The 17831-nt window shown below is 39.3% G+C and overlaps 1 protein-coding gene across 8 annotated transcripts in view; it reads right to left on the bottom strand.

Moving 5' to 3' along the window:
- GABPB1 (GA binding protein transcription factor subunit beta 1) overlaps positions 1-17831 on the bottom strand; it is a 100006-nt gene that overhangs the window by 11027 nt on the left and 71148 nt on the right. For 6 of the 8 annotated variants that reach the window (XM_023539054.2, XM_003420158.4, XM_023539053.2 and 3 more), the window contains exon 7: positions 1826-2011. In XM_023539054.2, coding sequence (XP_023394822.1) covers positions 1826-2011 — 186 coding nt within the window. The remainder of the gene's footprint in view (positions 1-1825; positions 2012-17831) is intronic. The other 2 variants (XM_064291983.1, XM_064291980.1) reach the window with 1 other exon arrangement.

The following is a 17831-nucleotide window of genomic DNA, read 5'->3' as shown; positions in this document are numbered from 1 at the left end:
AGAAGAACTGATGCCTCTGAATTATGGTATTGGCAAAGAATACTGAATAGACCATGAACTGCTAGAAGAATGAACAAATTTGTCTTGGAAGAAGTACAGCCAGAATGCTCCTTAGAAGTGTGGATGGCGAGACTTCATCCCACGTACTTTGGACATGTGATCAGCAAGGACCAGTCCCTGGAGAAGGACATCATGCTTGGTAAAGTAGAGGGTCAGCAAAAAAGAGGAAGACCCTCAACAAGATGGGCTGACACAGTGGCTGCAACGATGGGCTCAAGCATAGCAATGATTGTGAGGATGGTGCAAGACCGGGCAGTGCTTCATTCTGTTGTACAAGGGGTTACTATGGATAGGAACCAACTCAACGGCACCTAAAAGAGCTTATTTCTGCACTTTCCATCTGTTTCATTGTACTGTCTGTATATTTATATTCATACAACTGCTGTTGTTGTTAGGTGCCATCGAGTTCGCCCCTGACTCATGGCAACCCCATGTGTTACAGAGTAGAAATGCTCCACAGGGTTTTCTTGGCTGTAAGCTTTATGGAAGCAGTTCGCCAGGCCTTTCTTCGTGGAGTGGCTGCGTGGGTTTGAACCACCAACCTTCAGGTTAGCAGCAGATGACAAACTGCTTGTGCCACCCAGGTTCCTCGTGTTAGTTACATATTTTTAATTAAGGAGGCTTCAAAAGTTTATTTTAATATATAGTAGGGCCCTCTTGGAAACCCTGGTGGTGTAGTGGTAAGTGCTATAGCTATAGCTAACCAAAAGGTCTGCAGTTAGTTGGTTAGGGCCCTCTCATTGCTCTTCTTTTCCACAGTTCTCCTTCTTCTTCCTCTAACCCCTCCCCCATCAACATAAACTTTAGAATCAGTTTGTTAAATCACAGAGCATTGATAGCTTTATGACACTGAGTCTTCATGGGTTTCTTTGCATTTGTTCATCAGTGAGATTAGACTGTTTGTACAATGTCAGGCTTTAGAAACAACGCTATATTTGCTTTGAAAGTTTTCTTCTTTTCTATGCCATTGGAATTGTTTCTTTAAAGTTTTGTAGAAGCACCTGGGCCTGATCCAAATCTTGGACCAACTATCAGCAGATTTCTGCAGAGCAGGAGAGAAAGTCCTCCCAGGCACCACAAGTCCAGGGCTCCCTCCTCTATTGCTAAGTTAATAAACTCTACTTGAAACATGGTGTCTCTATAGTGTCATACCTCCTCCGTCACTCAAAAACCACACTTCTATCTCCAGATAGAAGAGATTGTATCTCCAGGCCTTCCTTTCCTGGGTTCCTTCAGTGGCCATAAAGGGACGCACTGTCTGTGATCCTAGTCATTTTCTAAAGGGTTATGTGTACACACACTTTTTGGAGGGTGGCAGGGGTTGATGCTTGCAGAAATAAGCATTTTCTCTTTATGGCTGCCCCAGCCTTCTTGCCCTAGCCTATCTTAGCCTTGTTTGCAGCAGTTCTTACTAGGGTGAGACTGTAACTTTCTGGGAGTGTATATTTCTTGCTGATTTTTGAGCCCAATGATGATTTTTAATTATTTAGTGTATTATTTATGGCAAAATTTAAGCTCATTTTTCAACCAGAATACTTTGTGGCCAATTCTTCTTTCTACCTAGTGTATATGCAGAGAAAGTAAGCTAATTTTAATACTAGCGTAAGCAAAATAAAATTAGGCAATTAAATCTGTTGCACAGGTTACAGTAATATAATTTAAGGCAAAAATAAATGATTTGGGAAACATCACAATTTCCTGCATTAGTGTATATAAGTAAGAACTGAAAATAAACATAAACTTTATGTAAATGTCTACTACTAACCTTGCTGTCCATCCGGCATGGTCACAATGATGGGCTGACCTATTCCACTGGTTGGAATGGAGTGCAAATTTCCAAGCTGAATTCCATCTGTAACTATTGTGATGACTTGTTGACCCCCTGAACTAACTACTTGCTGAATTGCACCATCCACAGATTCTGCAGTAACCACTTCCTCTGTGGCCACTACTGGAAAAAAAGAAGTATATAAAAATCAGTGAACATATATAAAAGAATGAGTAAAACTTTATTTTTGCTTTTTCTGCTACCTTTGCTTTCTCTGCTTCTCACACAGGAAAATTTTGTGTGTTTTTAAACTCAGTCCCCAGTGGTGCTGCAGATGGCTATTGAACAGCTGACTACAAGTCCCACAATTTATAATAAGTTAGCTCCTATTTATTGAAAACACCCTTGAATACAGTGATATATTTTTTAAATGCTTATTAAGCCAAATGCTTTTCAAATATAATATCTATCTATGCATATGCATGTTTAAGTAAATAATTTCTCTTTATTTAGTTACATAAAGTACAAAATCTCCTAAGGTCACAGGTTATGGCAAAGGTTACATCTGATTAATAAAATTCCACAATACAAAAAAGAACATCATACGTGATTATATACTTCATTGACATATGAGTTTACATATATTTCCATATTCAACAAAACATGGAAATTTGTGTATTTAAAGTAGACAGAAAAAACACTTTTCCCTTTTTGAATTAAGTGATCAAGGGTTGCCTTGATAATAAGTGGCACACAGATGTGATATTTGTATAACAATGAATAATATATTAATGTTTACATAAATAATATCCCAAAATATGCTCTTAATATTTTATAAGAGAGGCTTAGAGAAGATTCTGGCAGTTGGAAACTGTAATAAAAGTAAAAAAATCACAATAGTGCCAAAATCCTTTGCCAAAGGCAATCCTATGTCCAACTTCTGTCCCTAAAAGACACACACAGGAATGTTCACAGCAGCTCTACCTATACCAGTCACAAGCAGGAACAACCTAGATATCCACCCATAGTATAATGGTAGATTCATACATTAGGATACTACACAACCAAAAAAAACCAAACGCACTGCTGTCAAGTTGCTTGTGACTCATAGCGACCCTGTAGGACACAATAGAACTGCCCCGTAGAGTTTCCAAGGAGTACCTGATGGATTTGAACTGCTGACCTCTTGGTTAGCAACCATAGCACTTATCCATTACGCCACCAGGGTTTCCCGGATACTATATGGTTAATTAAAATCACTACATATAACAAAAATAATGCTCAGTGATGTAAGAGGACACAGAAAAGTATTCACTGCCTGCTTTCCATTTATGACCTATCAATGGTTACACAGTTGTGATCACTTTGTGATCATTCATCAAAATGTACACTTACATGACCTATATACTTTTCTGTAAGTATGTGTTACGGATTGAATTACGTGCTCAAAAAACATGTGTTGTAAATCCTAATCTCTACGTCTGTGCTTATAATCCCATTTGGGAATGGGCTGTCTTTGTTATGCTACTGAGACAGGATTAGTATAGTGTGTCTTGAGTCAATATCTTTTGAAATATAAAAGATATTAAACAAGCAAGCAAAAGAGGCAGAGACATGGGAAGACATACGCCAAGCCACATGAAGACTGCACAGGAGCAGAAGCTCAGAAAAGACAAGGACCTTTCTCCACAGCAGACAGAGAGAGTGAAAGCCTTCCTCTAGAGCCGGCACACTGAATTAACTGTGAGAAAATAAATGTTTATTAAACCCATCCATTTGTGGTATTTCTGTTACAGCGGCACTAGATAACTAAGACAGTATGATACACTTCAACAAGAAAAAAACCATAAGGAATAATGATAGTAATGAATTATATAACACTAAATTTCTAAAAATCCATTTGTCTGTAGTACTACTATCTCATGAAAAAGAGGGGAAGGGTACAATCTTCTTGATGGAAGAATTACATCTATTTAACATAGAAGGCCTAACAAAATCAGAAAGATCATACCGTAATTCCCAATGTGATAACTGATTTAGGCAAGGATCACTAATGGATGCTAAAATCATCACTAAAATGTTTTTAGGGGACAGGATATTCAAATGGTCTCAAAGTATCACACGATATTAATATTAATACTATTAATATTAGTGTTAATATTACTATTAGTGACAAAGGGGAAAATGTGTCTATAAATATATGGTAGTCACCAGTTTTACCAAGTGGTCCATATCAGGATGGCCTGATGTGATGCCAATAGAAGTTTACAAAATATCACCTGTGTTTTTCCTGGAAATGCTTGATCTGAATCTAATCCCTAAGAAACAAATGGATATAGATTATGCACCCATTTGTCCTGCAGGCAAGTGACCTGAACTCTATACCAAGATTTCATTCCCGTAAAAAAAAAGAGGAGGCAGTAAGGCTGTTCTAGATTGGAGGAGACTAAAATACACAATAACCATATACAAAGTGTAAACCTGGATTGGATCCTGGATCAAAAACAAACAAATGGCTATGAAGGATATTTTGGAGACAAATGGGAAAATCTGAGTATGGGTCATATGTCAGATAATGTTACTAAATTAATGTTGATGTTTTGAGGTTATATAATAGAGCTGCGGATGTGTAGGGTACGGTCCTTGCTCTTGGGAGATAGATGCTGAAGTATTAAGGATGAAGTTGTCATGATGTCTGTAGCCTACTTTCTGATAATTTGGCAAAATGGAAGCGTTGGGGAGGTGTGTGTCAGAGAGGGCATGCGAGTGTTGCAATATGTTAAAGTTGGTCAATGTAGGTGAAAGGTATAAAAAGTTCACTATGTTGCTCATCTTCCAATTTTTCTGTGGGTTTGAAAGAGAAAAATATTAATTTTAAGTAATACTGGTAAGTTCAGATAAAAGAAATGACATAAAAACTACTTCTAAATGAAATATTTTTTAAGTGTTATTTGAAGTTAACACTTTATAAAAAGTATAACTCAATAAAATCATTCTCTACTGAAGTCAAGCTACCATTCAGATACTCAAGTGCTTTGAAATATGCTCTCTGAGTTGCTACCAACTCACAGCAGAATATATGAATATCAGTAATAAGAGAGGTCATAAATATATGAACTCCTTCAAACAAAAAAGGCAAGATAAATACTGGGACCATAGTTTTCAAGGCTGTACTCATGGCAACAGGCCTGGCTTCTACTCTATTACTGTGCCATTTCATACTCAAGGGTCACATACAGACCACAGAAGATAACATCTGAAATGCAAACAACATTTATGTTTTGAGTTCTCTCATTATTTTTGTTTGCTTTTAAACTATAATTGGCTTTATAACCAAGTACTTAAGAAAATTTCAAGAAAGTCATTACAAAACATAATGTAGGGTACAAAATAGTAACATACTCAGTGGAGCAATTACTGAGGTTTTCAAACACATTAACTATTGCTTTGATTTTTTAAAAATATCCATATGAAAAAGAAATGTCCACTCTGGCTGAATACTATCTACAGACAGTAAATATCCTAAAGCATAATCATATGTAAGAAATTTCTGAGATTACACACAATAAAGGCACGACTCAAGAACTTTCATCTTTGCCCTATTTTCAATGACTGTCATTAAAATAATAGAGTTTTTACTTTTCATCTAAAGAGCTTTCTTTTTAAGTTGTGCTATTTTATGGCAAGGAATTTAGGAAAAAATTACAAAGAAACCTTTACGTAAGAAGACAAAGTGTCCCCCCAGAAACTCTACAGACAACCTAATAGTAAAATGTTGAAACATGTAAGAATAAAACAGAAAGCTTAATAACTCTAAAGAGTGTTGTTTTAAAATATATTTTCCCAAACATAAAACCTCTAAATAAAAATAGCTACTATCATAAATATTCATTGATTTGATTAAAAAGTCAAGTTGTAAAATTCAAAGAGAGACTAGATAATTAATACCATTTTTTAAAAAATCTCTCTTGTTCAACATGACTTCTGATTGTAATGCCATAAGATTCAAGTAAGACTGGGAAAAACTTTGTAAAAATATTCTAAAAGATTAAAAATTCTATATAGAAATATTTTCAACAATAAAATAGAAATTATGTTTATTACAGAAAAAAGATAACATTTCAAATTTATCATGCCTGCAATTGAACTTGAAATTAAAAGTAAAAAAGCAAAAAACAAAACAACCTCATAACTCATTCCTTAAAGCCAATTCATTTATATTGCCCAATTTTAGGAACTGACCAAAAAAACACAATGTGTAAAAGGGACCTGGTTCAAATTTCACTAGTAGGGAGAAAGAACAGAACATTTATCAGCTACTAGACATATCATGGAAACGCTGGTGGCGCAGTGGTTAAGTGCTACAGCTGCTAACCATGAGGTCAGCACTACAAATCCGCTAGGAGCTCCTTGGACACTCTACGGGGCAGTTCTACTCTGTCCCATAGGGTCACTATGAGTCGGAACTGACTTGACGGCAGTGGGTTAGACATATCGTAGGAGTCCCTGGCTGGTGCAATGGTTAATGCGCTTGGCTGCTAACCAAAAAGTTGGAGGTTCCAGTCCACCTAGAAGCACCTCAGGAGAAAGGCCTGGCAATCTACTTCCAAAAAAATCAACCACTGAAAACCCTATGGAGCACAGTTCTACTTTGCTATCCATGGTGCAGCTATGAGTCAGAATCGATCTGACAGCAACTGGTTTAGATCTGTTACACCTTTACAGAAACCACCTTATTAGCGATTAGCAGAAACTGCTCTAAAGATGAAGAGAAGGATGGTCACAGGTGTCTACTTAATCAAAGGATTATGCAGCTGGGTCACAAGGAAGGATAAGGTTAAGCAAAGAGTAGTTGATATAGGACTGCAGGCTAGATCCACAAAATAGTGTTTTATTAAAGAGTACAAAGAAGATCACACAGTAGACGTAAGGCTCACATCTAACCAATCACAACTTCCAATTCTATATCCAAAAAACTCCCAAATCTATTCACTTCTTACTATCTCTTTGACACAATCCTAACCCAAGCTACTATTATCTCTTTCCTGAGGAGTTAAATAGTTGGAAAAATAAAAGTTCATCAGGAAAAGATAAAACTAAATATTTCATGAAAAAAGGCTATTAAGGGAGCAATCCAATAAGACACACAAATGATCAAGTATTAACATCGTGCAGTTGTATTTGCTCGTAACGTCAAGAAAAGACAAAGATACCGTTTGGTTTCGTAATCAAAGCATTGTAATAGACTAATTCCCTTTATCAGGCTCCCATTGGACTAACATTGAAGTTCATTTTAGGTGTCAAAGATGGTCCTAACGAAGTAGTCTGAAGGTATTATTTAAACTCGTAGTTTCCAAGTGGAAAGCCACAGTACCTTAGACTCTCACAAGTGTCTTCTCTGTATATATAGGACCATACCTGTAAAAATGCAGTCCAGGAGGCAGAGCCATAAGGCACTATAGACAGAAGCACCACACCGTCTCTCTGCAGCCAAGCCCAGAAAAACTAAGTAAAACAGATTTAAATGTCAATCCTGGAACCCCAAATGAAGGAATAGAGAACTCAATCAAGCACCGAACGGAATAAGAAACTGATAGAGAACACAGAGAATGAGGAGAGCTGTGGAATGGAGGTCCCATACCAGCTAACATGGTTGGATTTGCCATTTTGGGCTACAGCCACCAAAGAACACAGACAGGGGGTAAGGGAAGGGAACTTCACAGAGCTCCCATCAGGAGACAGAGCACCTGGTAACCAGGGATACATGCTTTCCCACCTCACTTCCTTCTTCCCTGTACGAGAGTTTTGCCACTTGCCAATGCTCCACAGTCACTCGGCCAGATGGATGCCAGCTCACTGCCTCCCGGATTCACCATCTTGGCCTACAGCTACCAAAGAACTCTGGACAGGGAGAACAGGAAGGCAACTTCACAGAGCTCCCAACAGGAGACAGGGCTCCCGATAACCAGGGATACATGCTTTCCCATCCCTCATCCTTTCTCCCTCTATGCAGTCCCCGCTTGCTCTTGCCAACAGGCAACAGTTGCTCTGCTGGAGAGAAATTAGCTCCCTGCCTTGGAGATCTGCCCCGTCCCCACTGGCCAGCCCCTTCAGCATCATTTTTTTGGTTTTTATTTTTCTTTGGTCGGGGGGGGGCTTTTTGTGGTTACTTCTCTCTTCCTTCCTTCCTTTCCTTTCTCCCGCCCAGCTAGCCCCATGTGCTATCCCCTCCCCTTTTTGATGGGCTATGATGTTTTTGGTTTGCTTTCTTCATCTTTTGTGTGTGTGTGTGCGGTTTGTGTCTTTTTTCTTAATTTGTTTGTTTTTTGATATTGTTTTGGGGGCTTTTTTTCTTGCTTACCTGTCTCTTCCTTCCTTCCTTTCCGCCACCCAGCAAGTCCCCTGTGACATCCCCTCCCCTTCTTGACAGGCTGTGATTTTTTGGCTTGTTTGCTTTGTTCTTTTTTAAACATTGTGCTTTAAGTGAAAGTTTACAGTTCAAGTTAGTTTCTCACACAAAAATTTATACACACATTGTTATGTGACCCTAGTTGCTCTCCCTATGAGATGGCACACTCCTCATTTCCAGCCCGGATTTCCCGTTCCCATTCAACCAACTCCTGTCCCATTTTGCCTTCTCATCTCGCCTCTGTACAGGAGCTGCTCATTTAGTCCCATGTATCTACTTGAACTAAGGAGCACTCTCTTCAAGAGTATCATTTTATGTCTTATAGTCAGTCCAGTCTAACTTCTGAAGAGTTGGCTTCGGGAATGGTTTCAGTTCTGGGCTCACAGAGAGCCAGGGGCTCCTCCAGTCTCAGTCAGACGATTAAGTCTGGTCTTTTTACTAGAATTTGAGTTCTGCACCCCACATTTCTCCTGCTCCATCAGGGACTCACTGCTGTGTTTCCTGTCAGGGTGGTCACTCGTGGTAGTGGGGCACCATCCAGTTCTTCTAGTCTCAGACTGATGTAGTCTCAGGTTTATGTGGCCCCTTGAGCCTGTTGGGCTAATATTTTCCTTGTGTCTTTGGTGTTCTTCATTCTCCTTTGCTCCAGGTGGGTTGTGACCAGTTAATGAAAATTAGATGACTCCTCACAAGCGTTTAAGACTCAAGACGCCACTCACCAAAATAGGATGCAGAACATTTTCTTAATAAACTTTGTTATGGCAGTTGACCTAGATGTCCCCTGAAACCATGGTCCACAGACCCCCGTCCCTGCTACTCTGTCCCTTGAAGTGATTGGTTGTACTCAGGAAATTCTTAGCTTTTGTTTAGTCCAGTTGCGATGACCTCCCCTGTACTGTGTGTTCTTCTTCCCTTCACCAAGATAAATCTTATCTACTACCTAGTTAGTGAATACCCTACTCCCTCCCTACCCACCCTCGTAACCACCAAAGAATGTTTTTTTTGTGTTTAAACCTTTTCTTTAGTTCTTACAATATTGGCCTCATACAATATTTGTCCTTTTGTGACTAATTTCACTCATCGTGATGCCTTCCAGATTCATCCATATATTATGAGATGTTTCCCAAATTCATAGTTGTTCTTTATTGTTGCATAGTATTCCATTGTGTGAATGTACCATAATTTGTTCATCCATTCACCAGCCGATGGACATCTACATTGTTTCCATCTTTTTGCTACTGAAAACAGTGCTGCAATGAACACAGGTGTGCATGTATCTATTCATGTGATGGCTCTTATTTCTCTAGGATGTACTCCAAGGACTGGATTCCTGTATTGTACGGACTTCTATTTCTAGCTTTTTAAGGAAGCGTCAAATCAGTTCCCAAAGTGGCTGTACCATTTTATATTCCCACCAGCAGTGTATAAGTGTTCCAGTCTCTCCACATCTCCAACATTTATTATTTTGCGTTTTTGGCATTAATGCTAGCCTTGTTGGGATGAGATGGTACCTCACTGTAGTTTTGATCTGCATTTCTCTAACGGCTAATGATAATGAGCATTTCCTCATGAATCTGTTTGCTGCCTGAATATCTTCTTTGGTGAAGTGCCTGTGCATATCCTTTGCCCATTTTTAATTGGGTTATTTGTCTTTTCGTTGTTGAGGTTTTCCAGTATCTTGTAGATTTTACAGATTAAACCCTGATCAGATATGTCATAACCAGAACTTTTTTCCCAGTCTGTAGCTTCTCTTTTTAATCTTTTGGTGAAGTCTTTTGATGAGCGTAAGTGTTTGATTTTAAGGAGCTTCCAGTTATCTAGTTTTTCTTCTGGTGCTTGTGCATTGTTAGTAATGTTTGGTATTCTGTTTATGCCATGTATTAAGGCACCTAGCATTGTACCTATTTTTCTTCCATGATCTATAGCATTTTGGATTTTATATTTAGCTCTTTGATCCATTTTGAGTTAGTTTTTGTACATGATATGAGCTATGAGTATTGTTTCATTTTTTTGCAGATGGATATCCAGTTATACCAGCACCATTTATTAAGGACACAGTCTTTTCCCCATTTAACGGGCTTTGGGACTTTGGCAAATACCAGCTGCTCATAGGTGGATGAATATACATCCAGGATCTCAATTCTGTTCCACTGGTCTATGTCAGCTGTTGTACTAGTACCAGGCAGCTTTGACTACTGTGGCAGTATAATAGGTTCTGAAATTAGGTAGTGTGAGGCCTCCCGCTTTGTTTTTCTTTTTCAGTAATGCTTTACTTACCTGGGGCCTCTTCCCTTTCCACATGAAGTTGGTGACTTGTTTCTCCATCTTATTAAAAACTGCCATTGGAATTTGGATCGGGATTGCATTGTATCTGTAGATCGCTTTGGGTAAAATTGACATTTTCACAATGTTGAATCTTCCTACCCATGAGCAAGGTATGTTTTTCCACTTATGTATGTCTCTTTTGGTTTCTTTCAGTGGTGTCCTCTAGTTTTCTTTGTATAGGTCTATTAAGTCTTTCCTTAGATTTATTCGTAAGTATTTTATCTGCTTGGGGCTACAGTAAAAGGTACTGATTTGGTGATTTCTTTTCTGTGTTCTCTTTGTTGGTGTACAGGAATCCAACTGATTTTTGCATGTTTACCTTGTACCCTGTCATTACAATGACATGGGCAAAGAGCTGGAGACAGAAAACCACAAGGGAAGAACACGCTCGGCGTTTCTCAAGCTGAAAGAACTGAAGAAAAAATTCAAGCCTCGAGTTGCAATAGTGAAGGATTCCATGGGGAAAATATTAAACGATGCAGAAAGCATCAAAAGAAGATGGAAGGAATACACAGTCATTATACCAAAAAGAATTAGTCGATGTTCAACCATTTCAAGAGGTAGCATATGATCAGGAACTGATGGTACCGAAGGAAGAAGTCCAAGCTGCTCTGAAGGCATTGGCAAAAAACAAGGCTCCAGGGACTAATGAAATATCAATTGAGATGTTTCAACAAACAGATGCAGCGCTGGAGATGCCCACTCATCTATGCCAAGAAATATGGAAGACAGCTTCCTGGCCAACTGACTGGAAGAGATCCATATTTATGCCTATTCCCAAGAAAGGTGACCCAACCCAAATGCAGAAATTATAGAACAATATCATTAATATCACACGCAAGCAAAATTTTGCTGAAGATCATTCAAAAACAGCTACAGCAGTATATTGACAGGGAACTGCCAGAAATTCAGGCCGGTTTCAGAAGAGGACGTGGAACCAGGGATATCATTGCTGATGTCAGATGGATCCTGGCTGAAAGCAGAGAATACCAGAAGAATGTTTACCTGTGTTTTATTGACTATGCAAAGGCATTCGACTGTGTGGATCATAACAAATTATGGATAACATTGCGAAGAATGGGAATTCCAGAATACTTAATTGTGCTCATGAGGAACCTTTACATTAATCAAACGGCAGTTGTTCAGACAGAACAAGGGGATACTGATTGGTTTAAAGTCAGGAAAGGTGTGCATCAGGGTTGTATTCTTTCACCATACCTATTTAATCTGTATGCTGAGCAAACAATATGAGAAGTCGGACTATATGAAGAATGGGGCATCAGGATTGGAGGAAGACTCATTAACAAACTGCATTATCAGATGAGACAACCTTGCTTGCTGAAAGTGAAGGGGACTTACTAATGAAGATCAAAAACCACAGCCTTCAGTATGGATTGCACCTCAACATAAAGAAAACAAAAATCCTCACAACTGGATCAATGAGTAACATCATGATAAACGGAGAAAAGATTGAAGTTGTCAAGGATTTCATTTTACTTGGATCCACAATCAACAGCCATGGAAGCCGCAACCAAGAAATCAAAAGACTCATTGCATTGGGTAAATCTGCTGCAAAGGACCTCTTTAAAGTGTTGAAGAGCAAAGATGTCACCCTGAAGACTAAGGTGTGCCTGACCCAAGCCATGGTATTTTCAGTCACATCATATGCATGTGAAAGCTGGACAATGAATAAGGAAGACCGAAGAAGAACTGATGTCTTTGAATTGTGGTGCTGGCGAAGAATATTGAATACACCATGGACTGCCAAAAGAACGAACAAATCTGTCTTGGAAGACGTACAACCAGAATACTCCTTAGAAGCAAGGATGGCGAGACTGCATCTTACGTACTTTGGACATGTTGTCAGAAGGGATCAGTCCCTGGAGAAGGACATCATGCTTGGCAAAGCACAGGGTCAGTGGAAAAGAGGAAGACCCTCAACAAGATGGATTGACACAGTGGCTGCAACAACGAGCTTGAGAGTAACAACGATTGTAAGGATGGCGCAGAACCGGGCAGTGTTTCGTTCTGCTGTGCACGGGGTTGCTATAAGTCAGAACGGACTTGACAGCAGCTCACAACAATAACAACAAATCTTGTATCCTGACACTTTCCCGAAATCTTCTATTAGTTCCAGTAGTTTTCTTGTGGATTCTTTGGGGTTTTCCGTGTATTAGATCATATCATCTGCCAATAGAGATACTTTTACTTCTTTCTTACCCATCTAGATGCCCTTTCTTTTTCTAGCCTAACTGCTCTGGCTAGGACCTCCAGCACAAAGTTGATTAAGAGTGGTAACAAAAGGGCATTTTTTTCTGGTTGCCGTTCTCAAGAGGAATGTTTTCAGACTCTTTCATTTTAGGATGATTTTGGCTATTGGCTTTGTATAAATACCCTTTATTATGTTGAGGAGTTTCCTTTCTATTCCTATTTTGCTGAGAGTTTTTTTCATGAATGGGCGTTGGACTTTGTCAAATGTCTTTGCTACATCAATTGATAAGGTCATATGGTTCTTGTCTTTTGTTTTATTTATGTAATGGATTACATTGATGGTTTTTCTAATGTTGAACCAACCCTGCATACCTGGTATGAATTCCACTTGATCATGATGAATTATATTTTTGATTTGTTGTTGAATTCTATTGGCTAGAATCTTGTTGAGGATTTTTGCATCTATGCTCATGAGGTTTACACCAAAAACCACACCCAGTGCCATCGAGTCGATTCTGACTCATAGAGACCCTATAGGACAGAGTAGAACTGCCCCATAGAGTATCCAAGGAGCACCTGGCAGATTCGAACTACCAACCCTTTGGTTAGCAGCCATAACACTTAACCAGTACGCCACCAGGATTTCCATGAGGGATATAGGTCTGTAATTTTCTTTTTTTGGATGTCTTTACCTGGTTTTGGTATCAGGGTTATGCTGGCCTCATAGAATGAGTTTGGGAGTATTCCACAGTTTTTTAGGCTCTGAAATACCTTTAGTACTAGTGGTGTTAACTCTTCTCTGAAAATTTGGTAGAATTCTCCAGTGAAACTCCCAGGGCTAGGGTTGTTTTTTTGTTGGGAGTTTTTAATTACCTTTGCAATGTTTTCTTTTGTTACAGGCTTATTTAGTTGTTCTACCTCTGTTTGTGTTAGTTTAGGTAGGTAGTATGTTTCTAGAAATTTGTCCATTTCCTCTAAGTTTTCAAATTCATTAAGAGTACAATTTTTCAGAGTATTCTGTTATGATCCTTTTAATTTCAGTTGGGTCTGTTGTGATATCACCCATTTCATTTCTTATTCAGGTGATTTGCTTCCTCTCCTGTTTTTCTTTTGTCAGTTTGGGCAATGGTTTATCAACGTGGTTGATCTTCGTAAAAAACCAGCTTTTGGTCTTAACTCTTTCAGTTGTTTTTCTATTCTCAATTTCATTTTAATTCTGCTCTGATTTTCATTATTTGCTTTCTTCTGGTGCTCTCTATTTGTTCGAGTTGTAGAGTCAATCTTTTTTTTTTTTTTTTTTTTTTCATTTTGGCCCTTTTTTCTTTTTGGATGCATGCATTTATTGCATATCTATTGCTATAAATCGACCTCTGAGCACTGCTTTTGATGTGTTCCAAAGGTTGTGATAGGAAGTGTCTTCATTCTCATTTGATTCTGTGAATTTCTTTTTTCCATCCTCGATTTCTTCTATAACCCAGTAGTTTTTGAGCAAAGTGTTTTTCAGTTTCCATGTGTTTGAATTTTTTTCTTGTTTTTTCTGTTACTGATTTCTACTTTTATGGTTTTATGGTCAGAAAAGATGCTTTGTAATATTTTGATGCTTTGGATTCTGGAGAATGGTCCATGTGCACTGGAAAAGAAAGTATGCTTGGCTGCTGTGGGGGTGGGATGGTCTGTACATATCTATGAGGTCAAGTTGGTTGATTGTGGCATTTAGATCTTCGGTGTCTTGACTGAGCTTCTTTTTAGATGTTCTGTCCTTCACTGAAAGTGGTGTGTTGAAGTCTGCTAGTATTATTGTGGAGCTGTCTATCTCTCTTTTCAATGCTATTAGAGTTTGTTTTATGTATTTTGGAGCCCTGTCATTGGGTGTGTAAATATTTATCATGCTTACATCCTCCTGGTATACACTTTAATCGTTACATAGCATCCTTCTTTATTCTTTGTGGTAGATTTTACTTTAAAGTCTATTTTGTCAGTAATTAATATTGCCACTGCTGCTCTTTTTTGATTGTTGTTTGCTTGATATATTTTTTTTCCATCCTTTGAATTTAGCTCGTGTCTTTAAGTCTAAGGTGTGTCTCTTGTAAGCAGCATATTGATGGATCATGTTTTTTTTAATCCACTCTGTCACTCTGTCTCTTTATTGGTGCATTCAGTTCATTTACATCCAGCGTAACTATTGATAAGTATGAGTTTAGTGCTGTCATTTTGATGTATTCTTTTGTGTGTGTGTGTGTTGTTGACAGTTTCTTTGTTCCACTTAATTTTCTAGTTTGAGGCAGTTTCCTTTATGTATTTTCTTTTCATCTTTTTCACTGTTGTTGATTTTGTATTTGCTTAGTTTTTATGTTTTTCTTGTTTTTTATTCTGATGTGTAGGATTATTAGTTTCCTTTGTGGTTACCTTAATAGTTAACCCTGTTTTTCTAAGTTCAAACCAATCTCTTATTTCTTTATATTGCCTCGACTTCCTTTCCATATGAGAGATCTGTGACTACTGTCATGGATTGAATTGTGTCCCCCTAAAATATGTGCTGACTTGGTTAGGCCATGATTCCCAGTATTGTCTTGGTGTCCTCCCTTTCCTGAATGTAATTTTATGTAGTAAGGATTAGGGTGGGATTGTAACGCCACCCTTACTCAGGTTACCTACCCGATTCAATGTAAAGGGAGTTTCCCTGGGGTGTGGTCTGCACCACCTTTTATCTCTGAAGAGATAAAAAGGAAAAGGGAAGCAAGCAGAGAGTGGGGGACCTCATATTACCAGGAAAGCAGCACCAAGAGGAGAGCGTGTCTTTTGGACATGGGGTCCCTGCACCTGCGAAGCTCCTTGACCAGGGGAAGATTGAGGACAAGGACCTTCCCCCAGAGCTGACAGAGAGAAAGCCTTCCCTTGGAGCCGATGCCCTGAATTTGAACTTATAGCCTACTTTACTGTGAGGAAATATACTTCTCTTTGTTAAAGCCACCCGCCTGTGGTATTTCTGTTATAGCAGCACTACATGACTAAGAGTAGTGGTGTAACGAGAGAGTGGGGTGCTCCTCTAACAGATATCTAAAATGTGGAAGTGGTTTTGAAACTGTGGACGGATAGAGTTGTGACAGTGGCAGAGGACCAGTGCAGCAGAGAAGCAGCAACAGCAGAGAACCAGGAGCAGCAGAACCAGGAGAACAGCGCGACACAGCACTGGATCCAACCCACAGAGCGAGAGAGCTGAGTGCCTGTGCACAGGAGGCTTCCTGACGCAGTGGGGTGCCTCAGGGCACTTACTGGTGAAGCTAGGCTTGCCGACCCACAGAGCACGAGAGTTGAGTGCCTGTCTGCAGGAGTCTTCCTGGCGGAGCAGGGTGCCTCAGGGCACTTCTGTTTATCTGAAAATCCCCTGATTTCACCATCATTTTTGCGAGACAGTTTTGCTGGATATGTAAGCGTTGGATGGCAGTTTTTTTCCTTCAAGGCTGTGTATATGTCATCCCATTGCCTTTGCGGTTTTTGCTGAGTACTCCGAGCTTGGTCTTAGGACCCTCCTTTATAGATGACTTTTTGTTTATCCCTAGCCACTCTTAAAATTCTTTTATCTTCGGTTTTGGTAAATTTGATTATAATATGTCTTGGTGACTTTCTTTTGGGATCTACCTTGTATGGGGTTTGATAAGCATCTTGGATAGATATCTTCTCTTCTTTCACAATATCAGGGAAATTTTCTGCCAACAAATCCTCAACAATTCTCTCTGTATTTTCTGTTATCCCCCCCGTTCTGGTACTCCAATCACTCATAGATTATTCCTCTTGATAGAGTCCTACATAATTCTTGGGGTTTCTTCATTTTTTTTAATTCTTTTTCTGAATTTTCCTTAAATACTTTAGTGTGAAGTGCTTTATTTTCAATCTCACTAATTCTGGCCTCCATTACCTCAATTCTCGTCCTATGGCTTTCTACTGAGTTGTCTAATTCTGAAACTTCATTGTTAATCCTCTGGATTTCTGTTTGCTGTCTCTCTATGGATCCTTGTAGGGTATTAAATTTGTTCTTGTGCTCTTCTATAATTTTCCTAAGTTCCTCTACTGCTTTTGGCCTGTGTGTTCCTTTGGGTTTTTCTGCGTTTTGCCTGATCTCCTGAACGATTCTGTATATTAATCTTTTGGATTCTGCCTCTGATAATTCCATGAAATTACCTTCCTCTGGGAAACTTCTTGATTCTTTGTTTTGGGAGCTTGCTGAAGCCATCATGGTCTGCCTCTTTATGTGATTTGATATTGACTGTTGTATCCGAGCCACTGATAAGTTATTATATTTATTATATGTTTGGTTGGTATGTCCTAGATTCTTGTTTTTTGTTTTTATATGCCCATATAGGCTGCTTGTGTGAGCTAGTTTGATTATCGGTGCCTTTGAAGCTCTAACATCCTCTCACCAGGTGGTTAGATCTGTTACTGAGTATGTGAGCCCATGAGTCTGTTTACTTTTCTTGCATGGATTCAGCTCAGGTGTCCAGGTCATTGGTCGCTGAGTGCATGGTGCAGGCTCTCACTCACAGTCCTAGATAGGCAGGGGTGATTAGGGTAGGCACAGGTATCTGGCTGCAGTAGGGGGTCATGTGTTGAGCAAGCCAGGGGGCTGACGGCTGACCTGAGTGTCTGAGAGGAAAGTGTGTCCCTGTTCCCTAACGTGCGTAGGTGTGTGGGCTTTACAGCCAGACTACGGGCACCTAATACTTTTGGCTGTAAGTACTGGGAAGAACCATTTACTCTTGGACCCCTGTCGCAGGTGGCTAGGTTGTGTGCATGGAGCCACCAGTCCATAAGGCCCTTGATGTGGGTAGGTGAGGACCCTGCTTAATGTGCAGAGCAGTGTCAAATGTCATGAATGTGCCACTCTACCATATAACTGATACAGTGAAATTAGGCTTCAGGTGTATACTCTGTTGTACTGTGCTAATGAGGGCCTATGCTGTTGAAATGGGCCCACATAGGTCTATGCAAGATGAAAGGCATTCAAAGTCCGTGGACTGCTTATGCCTGTGTCTAGGCAAAGGAACTGTGCCTGCCCTGAGT

Source organism: Loxodonta africana, chromosome 10, assembly GCF_030014295.1.
Source record: "Loxodonta africana isolate mLoxAfr1 chromosome 10, mLoxAfr1.hap2, whole genome shotgun sequence".
NCBI classification, from domain to species: domain Eukaryota; kingdom Metazoa; phylum Chordata; class Mammalia; order Proboscidea; family Elephantidae; genus Loxodonta; species Loxodonta africana.
The sequence above is the reverse complement of the archived record's forward strand: the minus strand, read 5'-3'. Positions and strand labels throughout refer to the sequence as shown.